Source organism: Gastrolobium bilobum, unplaced genomic scaffold (genome assembly GCF_033153095.1).
Source record: "Gastrolobium bilobum isolate Gb01-03AN ecotype WA unplaced genomic scaffold, APGP_CSIRO_Gbil_v1 utg713, whole genome shotgun sequence".
NCBI classification, from domain to species: domain Eukaryota; kingdom Viridiplantae; phylum Streptophyta; class Magnoliopsida; order Fabales; family Fabaceae; genus Gastrolobium; species Gastrolobium bilobum.
Window position 1 is genome coordinate 275,937 of NW_026897492.1, and position 17,470 is coordinate 293,406.

Sequence of the window (17,470 nt, forward strand, 5' to 3'; positions counted from 1 at the left end):
GTTTTAAAACTTACTCAAAAGTTTGGTCTAGGACTCCTCCACAACATACTAAAGCATTGGAGGATTTAAACCACTCCAAGAACACAAATCTCTTCACTTTTTGTGGCTGAAAATGGCAGTTTCCTCCCAATGTAGTGAGTTTCAAGGCTTGTGGATGGTACGGTTGAGTTCGGATGGTCGTTTACTTGAAGTTTGATGACCAACTTTCATCAATTTGGTGGCTAAATCACTAAGAACCAAACCAAGTCTTCCTCCCCCCTTTCTTTGTGTTATCCACGGCTTTTAGAGAGAGAAAAGAAGTTTGAAGTGATGATGAATAGTGAATGGGACAAGCGACTAAGTCCACTTAAGTGAGGTGGGCCACACTGCCACCTCACGCGATTTCAAACGACTTTAAGTCTCCCGCCTATTTCGCTAAACGTCCATAATTTTATATACTATTTAGAAACTCTAATTTTTAACATTAACCATTGTCCTTTAATTGACCTTGATCAGATGAATCTGGAGTTTTCCGATCGTTCGGAGAAATCACAGTTTTAAGCTGTTATGCGCGTCGTGGGCACGCTTCCCCAAACACACTAATTTCCATCAATTTCACCATAAATCATATTTCCTAGTCCTATGTACCATTTATAACTTATATCCAAATCTATAGCTCAAAATTCATTCGGCACGCTTTACGGTGCAACTGTACCGCGATATTTTTATCCGGTAAAAACATTATTCACCAAATTTTCGGAAACTTGCCTAACCACTCAATTTTCGTTCTGAATCCATTTCCAGGGTTAGTTTTCTCATTTGAGACCTCCTACTGGATTTTACTTTCCTAGAGTTACGTGTTTGGCTAATTACCGTTTTACTCTTCCTTTGTATTTTGACCTTAATTTCAGGATTTTTACTAATTCTGCCCATTAATCTATATTTAATATATTAATATATGTTTTAGAAATGCAAGGTGTTATACTAGGCACTGCAAATGTGATCTTGAGGATATAGATCAAGAGGGAGTGTGACAAAGGAAGGTTATGGTTGAGTAAGCGGAAATACATAGAGGATGTGCTGAAGAAATTTAAGATGACTGAATGTAAACCAGTGTTGACTCCGATGACTACTGGTTCTAAGTAATCGATTGAATAGTGTCCCAAGACTGAAGAAGAAGAAGAAGAAAAGATGGCATCAGTTCCTTATGCTAGTGCAGATGGAATTCTGATGTATGCCACGATTTGTACTCTTCCAGATATTACTCATGCAGTGAGAGTATTGAATAGGCATATGTCTAAGCTAGGAAATGAGCATTGGACGGTGGTTAAGCGTGTGTTCTGTTATCTTCATGGTACGTATGACCTTAGGTTATGTTATGAAGGCGTGAAGAGCTCAAGGGGACAAACATTACTAGAGCTGAGGTGCTTTGTGGATGCTGATTGGGGAGGTGATATTGATAGTAGAAGGTCTACTAGTGGATATGTTGTTTTCTTATTTGGTGGAGCTATCAGCTGGATTAGTAAGAGACATACCACAGTTGCTTTATCTACAACAGAGGAAGAATACATGGCCTTGACACATGTTCTCAAGTAAGCTATCTGGTTGCGCAGGTTGTACAAAGAGCTTTCCTTTGCACAAGGAGAGGTGACCGTTGGGTGTGACAATCAAAGCGCCATTTTCTTGGCTAAGAACCCAAGTTTTTATGCGAGGACCAAGCACATCGGCATACAATACCACCTCATCAGAGAGAAGATATAAGACAAGGTTGTATTGCTAGAGAAGGTTGACATAGAGGTCAACAATGCTGATTTTCTAACCAAGGTAGTGAATTCAAAGAAGTTTAACTTGTGTATAGCTTTGGGACTGAAGAAACATACAAAGCATTCACCAAGTGGGAGAATGCTAGGTACGGTTCATACTTCACATATGGCGAGGTTAGCAGGAAGCCAACTGGGTGAATAGTTGTTGTTAGGGTTTATAAATCCTATTTATATGTCCCTTGTAAATTGAGTGACTTGTAATGAGTGTCAGTGAGACGAATATTGTATAGACAAGCTGGATGTAGCCTACATTGGGTGAACCAAGGTAAATCATTGTGTTCAATTTCTCTTCCCTTTCTCTTTTCTGCGTTTGATTTATGTGTGCTGATTTCCAACACCAGGGCCATATCAAAAATGAGAACTTTTCCCCTATAGATCAACCAAAACTCAAAAAAAACATTACTAATGTTAAGAAAAACTTGGACCAAGCAAAACATAAGACTTAGGCCCCTCAAGTCTGTCTTTCATTCTAAGCAAAAGAAATTCTTAGGAGTTATCTTCACCCACCATGGCATTGAACAACCCAAACAATTGTTGGATGGTACTCTACATGAAGAGTCCTAGACAATCAAGAATGTTCAACAACTAATAAGACTCCTAGCTTCCCCCTTCAAGATTCATGGAAAAAGTTGTTTATCATTCCTTACTCCTTTACAAGTTGATACAAATGGAAATTACTTTGAACGGATAGCAGAATGCAAAGCCTCTTTTCAACTATTAAAAGACTATTTAACCTTCCCGAGAAAACCTAGTTAGATTTGAACAACAATAGAAGCAATATTACCGTATGAAACATTGTTGGTCATAGGAATATTAGTCATACTAAATCACCTTAGTGTAAAGAAACATAAGTGGCAAAAAAATTTGAACTATGTTCACAAATTTTAGATGAAAAAATTATCATTAACTCATCTTTATATGTGATTTTCTTAGGGTGTGCATGACAACCATTTGAGAATCAATTTTCTTTTTTTAATTTTTGTTCCCGGGAACAGAAACAAAGAGAAATAACATTTGGTAAAATCGATTTATTTTTTTTCTTGGTATGAACCGGTTTAATTTTTGTGTTAGGGAACAAAAAAACGAAACAAATTTTTTTTGCTTCTCCATTCCAGGGCATAAAAAGAGAATCACCTTCATGTTTTCTTTTTTCATTCGCCATTCCAGGGCATAAAAAAAATTTGAAACAAAATTAAAATACAAAAATTTAATTATTTTTTTAAAAAACCCAAATCCCTTCCCTTTTCATCTTCTTCTATTGACCAGCAACCCCCATCCTCATTCAGCTCCAACAACCACCAAACTCCATAACCACCATATAAGCCAACCATCACTTCCCATCTTCATCGGCGAACCATATATCCACCACCGCGCCCAACCAAACCACCACCGTCAAACCTCATTTTTGTTCGCATATAACCATTCCACCTTTCATTGAAACCCCAAACATCATCTTCTCTGCCATAATCCTCCACGGCCATCACCACTTTCTTCCGACCAAATCCCACCAAAACCCCACCCCTTCGACCACTAGCCTCCACCACCACTGAATCTACTAAACACCAACCACCGACCCACAAGCAAGTCTCTCACAATCGATCCAACCATCTCCCCTCTCCACTCATGTAAAGTAAAATTAGAAACATTTCATCACCTTAAATTTTTTGACAAATTATTTACCAATCTATGTGAAAAGGTGTGTATCCTGATAGTATACATTCAAGTCGCGCATCACCTTATGCACAACTTGTGCAAAAGTTAGCATGTGTCTGCACGCATCATGTTCTGCATGATGCATATCATTCCTATGCTCATTCAAGGCGCACTCCCCCATATGCATCTTTCATGTGTGATTAGTGGCATATGCAAGCCAATTTTTGCACTAGTAGTACATGAGAATGATACATGACTACCATAATGCGTGTATTTTCATATTAGATTAGTAACTAGTTTGTTAAAAGAATTAAACTTGTGAATGGTTATATTATTCAAGGGTTAATCTTTTCTCATTTTACATAAGAAAAGATTCTCATGTTTCACACACAATTAAAAGGTCGGTCCCATCTTTATTTTTTTTATCTTTTCATTTTTTTGTGGACCCCACTTATGTAATGAGTGTGTAGCATCAGAAAATTGTCTCATGTAAAATGAGAAAATTAATCCTCATTATTCAATTTATATGAGTCAAACAAAATCTAATAATCAATATATTAAAAAGGGTTTGCTTTTTCTGCAGTTACTGCAGATAATTATCTGCAGTAAGCCCAATACGATGTCGTTTTGGGCGGAAATCATGGTATTTTTATAATTTTAATTTATTTCAGGGTTATAATAGTCTTTATATTTATAATTTTTTAAGATTTCAATACCAAAGCGACGTCGTTTTGAGAATAAATGCAGATAACTTATCTGCAGTAACTGCGGAAATATTTTTCCCATTAAATAATTTAATAATTCATTTTTTTATTTTGAGAAGTTGGCTAACATGTAATTTAAGGAAAGTATTCGTTTTGTAATAAAAGTGAAAAGATTTAAATAAAATAAAGGCTTTTAAATTTTTAAAGGAAAGTATTTTTTGTTTTATTTAGAAAAATTTATATTTAATTCCTTAGCAAGTGCTTTTAGAAAAACTCTTCAATAATCTATTTAATAATTTATTTATTATTTTTATTTCTTACCAAATGCTTATTTTTTAACAAATACTTTTAAGAAACTTGTTAGTAAAATTTATAAAAAAGTTGAGCTTTAATAAGATTAATTGAATAATTAGTTGAACAATAGAGGAATTAAAAAAAGTTTCCGGGGAATTTGTGATGAACTTTCTCTTTATATTAAAAATGGAGGGTCTAAGTGCTTTTTGCTTTAGTTTTTGTGAGATTGGATATCTTAAGATATTGTGCGGAGGCTTTATAATTATCAGTCCCCTTTCAGAACTTCAATGGAACCTAATAATGAACTTGTTAAGTTGTCATATCCACTATCTTTTCAGTCTAGACAATGCCAAATAAATAGCTAATATAGCTCAATCTCTCTATATACTACAGCAAGCTGGGAAGTAAGAGAAACCAAGCGCTGAATGTCAAGAAGCTTTAACATTTTAAAAGGGTTTCCCCACAAACTACTCATCATCAATAATCTAAGCCTTATGCAAAAAATTTAAATAAATAAATGGTTCTGAAGTAGCTATCACCCAATCTACTAAAAAGGCAAGTGTACAAAATCATATACTGTAATATATCTTAGAGAATATCAAGTTTAGCGAGAAGACCTTGATAATCTTCAGATCAAATTAATAGGGAAAGGACAAAACCAGATAAATAAAAAGGTTTAATGATTATTTTGTGGGAAAAATGTTTGTCCTTTTAAATGACACAACTTATATCCTTTCACTCTCACAAAGAGGTGGGACCCACGCCTTTATATTTTTTGTTTACTCTCTCTCCTCCTTTTATCTATTTCTTTCTCTCAATTAAAATGACACAACTTTACATCCTTTAAAATAATACACATTTTTCCTTATTTTGTTACATGATATATAGTTATTTCCTACAATTTCAAAATGACAAGTAGAGTGTATTTTGAAAAAAATTATATTGTAAGTGAAAAAAAAGTTCAAAAAAGTTCTATATTTTTTCTCCCAAATCGCAACAGACGTAATTTTTGAATTGTAAGAAATAAATTTATCTCCTATGATAGCATAAATATTTTTCCCAAGTAAAAATTAGAGAAAAAATTGAAATAATTATTATGCATTGCTTAATAAGTCGTAGAAAACAAAATAATACTTCTTTCTGTTACAAGAAGAGTGTCTAAACGTGAGAAGAAGCATTCGGTTAGACTGAATGAGTATGTAGCATAGACAATTACATGTAAAGGTAGGGAAGTGACAGGTGTCATTAAACATTACAGGTGTATGTTACAGGTATAGTTACTGGAGTTAGTGAGATTACGTGGAGATTTTACTGATGTATAAAATAGGTACTGATGTACAAAACAGGATTCATTCTGAATAATACAATCGTGTTCTTTTTTTTCTGAGTCTCTTCCTTTCTCTGTTAGGACAATACCTAACAATTGGTGCTTTCATCCTTTGAACGCCAATCGTTCGCCAAAATGCGTGTACAGGATCTGGCTGAGGAGTTTAATTCCTTTCAGCAACATGTCGATACTCGTTTTGATGATCACCAATCGTTGATGTCTCGTGTAGAGAACAATCAATCTCGGATTGAAACTCGTCTCGACGATTATCAAACTCAAATAAATTTGATAGTTTCTCAATTGCAGCAACTCAATACTACTGTTTTGGCTTTTGATGTGCGTCACCATGAGCCTTCGTTACGACCTTCACCAATTCCTTCCTCGGATGGTGTTCTTCGGCTCAAACTGGTTCGCGACAACCGGATGGTGTTTCTTCGGCTCAACCTGGATCACGATTGAACACAAATGTTCGCAATTTATCAAGAGCGATTCGATTAGAAATTCCTATGCTCAGTGGCGTAGATCCAAATAATTGGATTTTTCGCACGGAACTGTTCTTTGTTCTTCAACAAATTCCTGAAGAAAGTAAGGTGCCTATTGCTGGGTTGCGCATGGAGGTCACGGCGTTCGCTTGGTATCAATGGATGTTCAGCAGCGGTATGCTTCGTTCGTGGGAAGAGCTATCGCGATCTTTGCGTGAGAGGTTTGGGGCCTCTGCTTATACAAACTTGAAGGGGTTCCTCTCTAAATTGACCTAATCTAGAACATTGCGTGACTACATGCAACAGTTTGAAATGTTGCTCAATCAAGTTCCTGGCCTCGACGATGATTTGTATCTGAGTTTCTTCATCTCGGGATTGCAACTAGAGCTCAAGAGTGCGGTTCAACTTCATTGTCCACAGAACTTACACCAGGCGATGCAACAAGCAATGGCTTATGATGACCATCACTCAGAACTTCGAGCATCTTTTGTTGTTAGGGGGAAGAAATGGGTTCTTAGAGGTCCTGTTTCTTCTGACACTCTGGGACCTTTTGTTCGTGGTTCCTCTAATTCTCCAGGTTCACATCTTCCAGCTCCCATGCCTCAGTTTAATGGTCCCAAGCAGCCGTTAGCTTTACCTCCACCGCTAGCTATGAAGAGATTTTCACATGCAGATCTACAAAAGAAACGAGAGTTAGGTCTCTGTTATTATTGTGAGGAGAAGTGGAATGCTAAACATATATGCAAGAACAAGTTTTTGTTCATGGTGGGATTTGAAGACGAATTTCAGCAAGAACCAGAAGAGGATGAGGAGATTGTTTGGCATTCTGAAGATATGACTAAGGTAGCAAGAGATGGTGCTTTACATGTGTTAGGTGGTAACACAGGTACTTGTTCTTTACAATATTTGGCTGAAATTAAGAGCTGTAAAGTACCTATATTAGTAGATTCTGGTAGCACCCATAACTTCATCAAAAAGGAGTTAGCCACTGAATTGCAGCTACGTTCCAAAAGAATACGAATATTTTTGGGAAATGGAGAATTCCTAGTTGCTGATCATACCTGTTTAGATGTTTCCATTGATATACAAGGACACTTGTTCGTTGTAAATCTGTGGGTATTGGACTTACATGATCTTAATGTTGTGCTGGGAATGCCATGGTTGGAAAGGTTGGGCAAGGTTACTTATGACTATGTGAATATGACTATGGAATTCATGCAGAAGGGGAAGCAGGTCATTTTAGAAGGACACAAGGAGCTTGCTAATTCTGAGATATCGTTGAATGATAGTGAAGCTGCCTTGGTTAATTGTTTTGCCTTATTTGAAACACATGAGGAACAACTTTTACTTCCAAAACCCGAGTTATTGGCACTCAAGGATTCCATTCCAGAAGTGTTGTGGTCTGTTTTGCTAGAGCACCAGCATGTGTTCCAAATTCCTAATGAGCTTCCACCATTCAGAGGGTTGGACCATGCTATCCATGTGGTTGAAGGATCAAAGCCAGTGAGTGTCAAACCGTATCGATACACATATCACCAGAAATCGGAGATAGAAAAGCAAGTTTATGAATTAATTTCTACTGGGTTTATACAGCATTCCCAAAGCCCTTACTCTTCTCTGATTCTATTAGTGCGCAAACAAGATAATACATGGAGGATGTGTGTCGATTACCGGGCTTTGAATGCTATCACCATCAAGGATAGGTTTCCTATTCCCACAATAGATGAACTCATTGATGAGTTGGGTGGTGCCCAAGTGTTTAGTAAGTTGGATCTAAGGCCTGGTTATCCCTAAATTAGGGTCTTACCTCAAGATATACAGAAAACAACCTTTAGAACTCATGAAGGTCACTATGAGTTCTTAGTCATGCCTTTTGGCTTGACCAATGCTCCTGCCATATTCCAAGCTGTCATGAACCATCTGTTCAAGCCTTATTTGCGTCGGTTTATTATTGTTTTCTTTGATGACATCTTGGTGTTTAGTAAGACAATGGAAGAGCATGTTGTGCACTTGGATGTGGCTCTCGAATGTCTTAGAATGCACAAATTCTTTGTCAAGCTGTCTAAATGTTCAATTGGAGCAACTTCCATTAAATATCTTGATCATATTGTATCTCCTCAAGGAGTAGAGGCAGATCCGAAGAAAATTAAAGCAATGGTGGATTGGCCTTTGCCTTGCAATGTGGAACAACTTAGAGGTTTCTTGGGACTCATGGGATACTATCGACGTTTTGTTAGAAATTATGCAGTGATAGCTACTCCACTGACTGACATGTTGAGAGCATCGGCAAGGTTCCAGTGGTCGGCAGAAGCTTCTTATGCATTTCAACGTCTCAAGGAAGCTATGACATGTATTCCTGTTTTAATTTTACCCGATTTCACCTCTCCTTTTGTAATTAAGACAGATGCTTTGACTAGTGGAGTTGGTCCAGTTTTATTGCAGCAAGAAAGACCTTTATCATTTCTCAGCAAGAAGCTAAGACCAAGAATGGCTAATGAATCCACTTATGTGAGGGAGCTTTATGAAATTACATCTGCTGTTAAGCGCTGGAGACAGTATCTGCTTGGGTCTTCATTTGTGATTCGGACAAACCATAAAAGTATCAAAGAATTGCTTAATCAGACCATCCAGACCAATGAACAGCAGAAATACCTATGTAAATTGTTGGGTTATACTTTTAAAATCGAGTATAAGGCTGGAAAAGCTAACATTGTAGCTGATGCACTATCACGAATGTATGAGGATGGAGCCATCAATGCTTTAATATCTGAACCAGTATTCAATGTGCTGGAAGAAGTGTTGAAACAAAACCAAGAGGACCCATTTTTGCTGCAGCAACATTGTAACAGCCCGTTACGTACCGGTATTGTTAACATTAATTATGATATTAAGCGCAGTTACAATCACAACTTATTTTTACTGAGAAACTAGACACCTCAACCTTCGATTTGATATATCATACGCTTATTTTGACTGAGAAACGGAGCGGGAATTAATTTCCCAAAACTGGACCAGAACTGCCACATGTGCAGTGGGCACATGAGTAGTCTGCGTTCCTCCAATTTTTCCAGGTCGAAGACCAACCCAGAATTTCCTCCAATTTTGACACAAGGTAAAGGACATCTCAACCTTCAAAATGGCATATGGCACGTCCCTATTGGAACTCTATGGAGGGAGATATGCTCTCCCGAAGTTCGCCTAAAATCTGCAAATTCTACAGAAAATTCGCCAGAGTTTCCTTTGTTTCTCCAAAAATTCCAAATTTGTAAAAGATCATTTAAGTCTCAAAGGTACATAATAAACACATGATAATACAGTAATAATCCAATGGGTGGCACACACAAGGACCAACAACGCCTTGGGGCACTTACAACCCAATCAAGTTTATAGTTATTAGACATATAGCTCATATTAATCATTCTTAAGTAGTTGCAATCACTAACACCTTTTTCATGCATATTTTCATCATACATATAATCATAACCTAAAATAGGCCTAAGGCCCTTCCATCATAAATAGACATGCATCAAGTACGATTACAATATTGCTTTACAACTTACAACTCCAAATGAAACTTAATTACAATCTTCCAATATTACAACATAATACAAATGGTAAATAAACTACATGGCATAGCCACTACACTTAGGCAAAATGACATGAACAAGATGCTAATGAAGCTCCTACCAAAATACAATGGGATGTTCATGCCCTAAGTCTAGCCTAGGCCACATGGCCAACAAAATGCAAAAAGCTAAAACTCCACGGAATCACTCTGCGGGCCTCTTGCCCGCTGCTCCCGCTCCACTACTACCTCCTGAAATAAATGCCCCGAGACGGGGTGAGATATACGAATATATCTCAGTAACCAAGAGGTTCTGGAGAAAACTCCACCCAATGGTTCACTTCGATGCATATCAATAAAATAAAACAACCACTTTGAAAACGGGATATAGCAAGGGATTTAGAGAAAGTGGGGGATATCAGAATACAAAATACGACGATGCGGGATGGTAGCTACCAATACCACGCACGCCCTGGGCATATATAAGCCTATGGGTCCACCCAAGGTGTGATCAAATCACTGCCCCCAAGGTACCCATTCCATCAAGCCCATGGGTCCACCCAAGGTGTGATCAAATCACTACCACCAAGGTACCCATTCCATCCATAACACCTAAGACATTCCTAGTGTGCTCCTATCCGGATCACACACTATGACCCTCGGTCAACTGGAACTCCCTCTCGGAGACCTATCAAGTGGAAGTCCGTACTTCCCGCAGGCTAAACTAGTCTACTGGCCAGAGACTCGGTACATAAGTACCCACTCTGATATATGCATGCATGCCAATGTTGTTCTACTCTACTCATACACACTTCCTACCGTTGCCATCAACTGGCAAGGTGGAACAGAAAAGGGGAACAAGCCCCAGTACCAAGAGGTTACCTTAAATATTGTTTTCACAAGCTCCGCAGCAGCTTATCCCTCAACTCGGTACACAGCAGAATGCCTACACAGAGGACATTCCCAATCACTTATAGTTCAACCAATACATGCTAATTTGCAATTATACATGCATTGAACCAATTACTTACCTCAATCCTCTTGGTCCCGGACCAAGGGCAGCTCACTGATTCAAGATTAGGGATTCAGGTCGACGTACGTCAACCTATTCAATGACGTACAACCATCAGTACGCGTCAAATAACGTCAAAACGCCAAAATCACAAAATCACCTCACCCACACTTGGTAGGTTCGGCCATCCTAGGCTTATTTTCAATTTTATTTTTCTAAATTTTCTTTCTCATTTTATTACGCCTCAATTTGTTGCCAAGAGGACATTTCAAGTGCCGTTTCTCCATTTTCGCGTCGAATTACATCAGAACGTGAAAACCGCAAAATCCCCCCTTCCTCCTTGAAGGTTCGGCCATCTATGTGTTATTTGGGAATTTATTTTTCTAAATTTTCTTTCTCATTTTAGTACCTATCCTTGGGTTGCCATAAGGCCATTTCAAGTGTCGTTTCGTCGTTTTACGTCTTTTGAGCATCGTTTCGCTAAATATTTCGCTCTAGGTCCATTTAGGCTTCTAAACCACTTATTATTTTTCCATTTATTCTAACACTTGCCAACCACCACACAACCCATCTAGTCATCATATAAACACACAACACATAATTCAAATCATTTTTCAACATCAATTTACTCATTTCTCCTCAAAGTTTCGAATTTTGCCCTATGACATTCCAAGGAATTTCCATTCAATTTTAATCACTCCAACCTTCACACAACCTATTATATCATCATATTATCATACCACAATTCATCAAACAATGCCTCAACACAAAATTCCAAAGTCCCAAATTCATGACCTCAAATCCACTAAGTAAAAAATCATCACATTTCAGCTAAAATTTTCATTGCATTTCTAGCATTAATACATCATTCTAAGGCATTATCATCTAATTGACATTTTCCATTTGAGCTCTCTAACACAACACATCATAAAACCCCTCTTTAGGGTTCATAAACACAAATCACAAATCAACCATTGAAATGTTGAAATAACTCACCCAAATGCAAGGCAAATGACTCCTACTAAGTATACTCCACCATTGGAGCATTTGAAAACTCCATGAACACACAAACTTCAATGTGAGCCGCGGCCTTTGAGGGGGAAGATCTCAAAATCCTCTCACTTTCACGACTCAACAAGGCCACCAATGGCTTTGGAAGACAATTTCCAACAAATTTCAAGTTAAACTTTGTTGGATTTGGTTAGGATTTGAGTGATTAAAGGGGAGAAGAAAATTTTGCATGGAGAAGGGTGGGGAAGGGCTGATGGCTCGGGTTTGGGAGAGAGAGGGGAGTGGGAAGATGATGAATAGTGATAGGATGAGGTGGACTTAAGTGATTTTAAGTGGGGTGGGTCCCACGCCACCTCACGCGATTCAAAACGCGTCAAAACTCTCACTAAACGTCCTTAAATTCAAAGCCTATTTAGAAACTCTAATTTTTAACGTTAACTATTCTCCTTTAATTATGCTTGATCAGATGAATCCAGAGTCCTCCATTCGTTCGGAGAAAACACTTTTTTAAGCTATTGCGCGCGCCGTTGGTACGCATCCCCAAAATGACTTACTTTCATTAGATTTTATCAACAATCATATTTCCTAACTCAATAGACCATTTGTAACTCATATTTGAAACCTAGAGCTCAAAATTCAGCTGGCACGTTTTACGGTGCAATCGAAACGCGATATTTTTACCCGCGAAAAACACTATTCACTGATTTTTCTGAAACTTGTCTGTTAACTCAACTCAATTTTTCGTTCTGAACCCATTTCCAGGGTTATTTTTATCATCTGAGACCTTTTACTCAATTTTTTTATCCTCCTAGGGTTGTGTGTTTGCTAATTATCATTTTGCCCTTTCTTTGTATTTTGGCCTAATCTTTAGGATTTTCACTAATCCATTACTTGATTGCTCACTTAATATTTTAATTACTTGATTTACAATTGTGAGGTGTTATAATCACCCCACCTTTTAGAATTTTGTCCGCAAAATTAAACCATACCTGTCAGCTAACTCAGGATATAGCCGGAGGATCTCGTCCTCACGCTCCCAAGTAGCATCCTCAGGTGTACGTCCTTCCCATTAAACTTTAAGCATTGGAATCACTTTGCTTCTAATCTTCTTTTCACTACGGTCCAGGACCTCACTAGGACCTATAGGAACCTTCAAATTCTCTCTGATTTCATTGTCGTCCTGTATCACCACATGTGATTCATCCGGAATATAACGCCGCAGCTGCGATACATGGAAAACATCGTACAAATTTGACAACTGTGGGGGCAAGGCAAGCTGATAGGCCACTGGTCCTACTCTTTTCATTACCTGATACGGCCCAATAAAACGAGGACTCAGCTTCCTCACGCCCAATGCACGTCCAACACCGGTAACTGGAGATAATCGTACAAACACATGATCACCTTCTTCAAATTCCAGCGGTCTGTGACTATTATCATAGTAACTTTTCTGCCGATTCTGTGCCTGTTTAAGTTTTTCTCTGATCATTTCAATCTGTGCTGTAGTTTCTTGCACAAAATTCGGCCCAAACCTCTCTTTATCGCCTACCTCTGTCCAACAAGTAGGAGTACAACATCTACGTCCATACAATGCCTCATACGGAGCCATGCCCAGACTGGAGTGAAAATTTTTATCATAAGATAATTCTACCAGTGAAAAATATTTGTCCCAAGCAGTGCCCTGCTCTAGTGTACACGCTCTCAACATATCCTCGAGTGTCTGTATGGTCCTCTCAGTCTGACCATCAGTCTGCGGGTGATACGCAGTGCCCAGCCGAAGCTGAGTGCCAAAAGCCTGCTGCAAGGCTCCCCAAAAACGAGAAGTAAACTTCGGATCCCGGTCACTCACAATGCTAACCGGTATTCCGTGGAGCCTTACAATCTCTTTCACATATAACTTTGCCAATTTCTCAGTAGAAAAGTCCACTCGCACTGGAAGAAAATGTGCAGACTTCGTAAGTCTGTCCACTATAACCCAAATCGAATCATGACCAGCCTGAGTCCGAGGCAAACCAACAACAAAATCCATAGAGATGCTCTCCCATTTCCACTCTGGTATATCTAACGGCTGAAGTAACCCTGCCGGTTTCTGATGTTCTATTTTAACCTTCTGACAAATCAAGCACTTTGACACATATTCAGCCACATCCTTCTTCATCCCAGGCCACCAGAACTTAGTTTTCAGATCTTGATACATTTTTGTGGCACCCGGGTGTACAGCAAACTGACCCTTATGGGCCTCAACCATTACCTCTCCTGCTAACTCCTTGGGCACTACAATTCTTCCATGGTACAATAACAATCCCTGCTCATTCACAGATATTCCACTCTGCCCTTTCAAATACTTGACACTGTCGTTCCGTACCTGTGTTTCTTTAATCTTCTCGTATAATTTATTTTCCACCCGACAGCTCTCATGCAACCCATCTTCAACCCGTGTATTCCAGAATTCATCCACACTCCTAATAAAGACATCTGTCAGCTTCAAGTCACGGAATTGCTCAATTAATTCATTATCCCACAACATCAACTGGGACACGCTGACAGACTTCCTACTCAATGCATCCGCTACCACATTAGCCTTACCCGGATGGTATTTCAACTCAAAATCATAATCTTTTAGAAATTCAACCCACCTCCGCTGTCTCATGTTCAGCTCTTTCTGATCAAACAAATACTTTAGACTCTTATGATAACTGAACACAACAAATTTCATCCCATACAGAAAATGCCTCCAAATTTTTAAGGCAAATACTATGGCAGCAAGCTCCAAATCGTGTGTCGGATAATTCTCTTCATGAGGCCTCAACTGCCTCGAAGCATAAGCAACAACTCTCCTTTCTTGCATCAGCACACACCCCAAACCTTTCTTGGAAGCATCACAGTATAATTCAAACTCACTTTCCGGATCGGGGAGGGTCAACACATGAGCAGTAGTCAATTTATCTTTAAGGCCCAGAAAACACCTCTCACATTCCTGAGTCCACACAAAAGGAGTATCTTTTCGTGTCAATCAGGTCAATGGCAGTACCATTGTAGAAAACCCCTCAATAAACCTCCGATAATATCCAGCAAGACCCAGAAAGCTGCGGATTTCAGTAACAGTTTTTGGTCGTTCCCAGTACATAACAACATCAATTTTATTTGGATCAACCGCAACACCCCTCTCAGAAATAAAATGACCCAGAAATTGTATCTCAGATAACCAGAATTCACACTTTGACGGCTTCGCATACAACTTTTTATCCTTTAATACCTGTAACACCGTCCTCAAATGCTCACTATGCTCCTCTCTGCTCTTAGAGTAAATCAAGATGTCATCGATGAACACAATCACAAACTGATCCAAATACGGTTTAAAAATACGATTCATATAGTCCATGAACACTGCCGGGGCATTTGTAAGCCCAAATGGAATCACCTGATACTCGTAGTGTCCATATCTAGAACGAAAGGCTGTTTTAGGCACATCCTCCGGCCTAATCCGAATCTGATGGTATCCGGACCGGAGATCAATCTTTGAAAACACACAGGCGACTGATCCAACAAGTCATCAATACGCGACAATGGGTACCTGTTCTTAACCGTAACTTTATTCAATTTCTGGTAGTCCGTACACAGTCTCATGCTTCCATCCTTCTTTTTCACGAAGATCACCGGTGCTCCCCACGGAGACACACTCGGCCTAATAAAATCCTTTGCAGAAAGTTCCTCAATATGTTTCTTCAACTCAGCCAACTCAAGTGGCGCCATCCGGTATGGAGCCAATGAAATAGGCCCCACACCAGGCAACAATTCAATAGAGAATTCAATCTCTCTCTCAGGTGGAAATTCCGGTATCTCATCAGGGAATACATCCTCAAACTCATTAACCACCGGAATTGTAGAAATTTCAATCTCCTTACCACCCACCAATCCACCCAAGAAAAAATAACCCTGATCCCCAGCCTTTAAGGCTTTAACAGCTTGACACATAGACAAAAAGGGAGACGGAGTAACCGAGGGCTTCTCGTGAGATAATATCAACCTCTTGCCACAGCAATCAATCATCGCACAGTTTTGAGATAGCCAATCCATGCCTAATATCAAATTAACAGAGGCCAGGGGCAAGATAATTAAATCAATAGTGTAACCCCTGCCTTCGTAGACAAACCTGACCTCTTTGCAAATGAAGGAGGAATCACTAACCTCTCCTGTAGCCGTAGTAATACGCATAGGGGGATTCAAGTCAACGTATGACAACCTATACAATCACGTACAGCCATCAGTACGCGTCAAATAGCATCAAAGCGCAAAATCACGAAATCACCTCACTCACACATGGTAGGTTCAGCCATCCTAGGCTAAATTCCAATTTTATTTTTCTAAATTTTCTTTCTGATTTTATTACGCCTCAATAGGTTGCCAAGAGGCCAGTTCAAGTGCCGTTTCGCCATTTTCGCGTCGAATTACATCAGAACGCGAAAACCGCAAAATTCCTCCCCACCCCCTTGATGGTTCGGCCATAAGTGTGTTAATTGGAGATTTATTTTTCTAAATTTTCTTTCTCATTTTAGTACCCATCCTTGGGTTGCCATAAGGCCATTTCAAGTGTCGTTTCGCCGTTTTACGTCTTTTAAGCATCGTTTCGCTAAATAGTTCGTTCTAGGTTCATTTAGGTCCCTAAACACAATTCATTTTTTTCCATTGATTCAAACACTTTCCAACCACAACACAACCCATCTAAGTACCATATAACTACACCAATCATCATCCAAATCATTTTTCAACATCAATTCCTCAATTTTTTCCACAATGGCCGAATTATACCCTAGGGAATCCCAAAGGATTTCTTTCCATTTTCAACCATTCCTCAACTCAACCAATCACATTATATCATCATTTTATCATACAACAACCCATTATCAACATCACAACACATTTTTCCAAGATTCCATGTCATGACCATCAAAATTATTCTAAGTTAAAATCATCAATTTTCACCTAAAATTTTCATTGCATTTATCAATAACAACGTTATTCTAAGACATTTTCATGTACAAACTTTTCCCAATTGAGCTCTCTAACATCACACATCATACAATGCAAGCTTTAGGGTTTAATAATACAATCTCATGAATCAACCAACCAATAGGTGTAGAAACTTACTCAAAAGCTAGGCAATGGGCTCCTCCTAGACATACTCTACCATTAGAGCATTTGAAAGCTCCATGAACACCCTTTCTCCAATGTGAGCCGCGGCCTTGTGAGGGAAGGATCTCAAAATCCACTCACTTTCACGGTTTAACAAGGCCACCAATGGCTTTAGAAGACAATTTCCAACAAATTTCAAGTTAAACTTTGTTGGATTTGGTTAGGATTTGAGTGATTAAAGGAGAGAAGAAAAATTTGCATGGAGAAGGGGGGAGAAGGGCTGATGGCTTGGGTTTGGGAGAGATAGGGGAGTGGGAAGATGATGAATAGCAATAGGATGAGGTGGACCTAAGTGATTTTAAGTGGGGTGGGTCTCACGCCACCTCACGCGATTCAAAACGCGTCTGAACTCTCACTAAACGTCCGTAAATTCAAAACCTATTTAGAAACTCTAATTTTTAACATTAACTATTCTCCTTTAATTATG

At 38.8% G+C, this 17,470-nt stretch overlaps 1 protein-coding gene across 1 annotated transcript; it reads left to right on the forward strand.

The window, feature by feature from the left end:
* Window positions 1-1,170: 1,170 nt before the first annotated feature.
* LOC133307367 (secreted RxLR effector protein 161-like) lies at window positions 1,171-1,575 on the forward strand. Its single transcript, XM_061507870.1, has one exon. It carries the CDS (start codon window positions 1,171-1,173, stop codon window positions 1,573-1,575), a length of 405 nt encoding a protein of 134 aa, XP_061363854.1.
* Window positions 1,576-17,470: the final 15,895 nt, after the last annotated feature.

Excerpts from the sequence above, each read along its gene's own strand:
- LOC133307367 (XM_061507870.1), top strand. The coding sequence starts at position 1,171 with ATGGCATCAGTTCCTTATGCTAGTGCAGATGGAATTCTGATGTATGCC.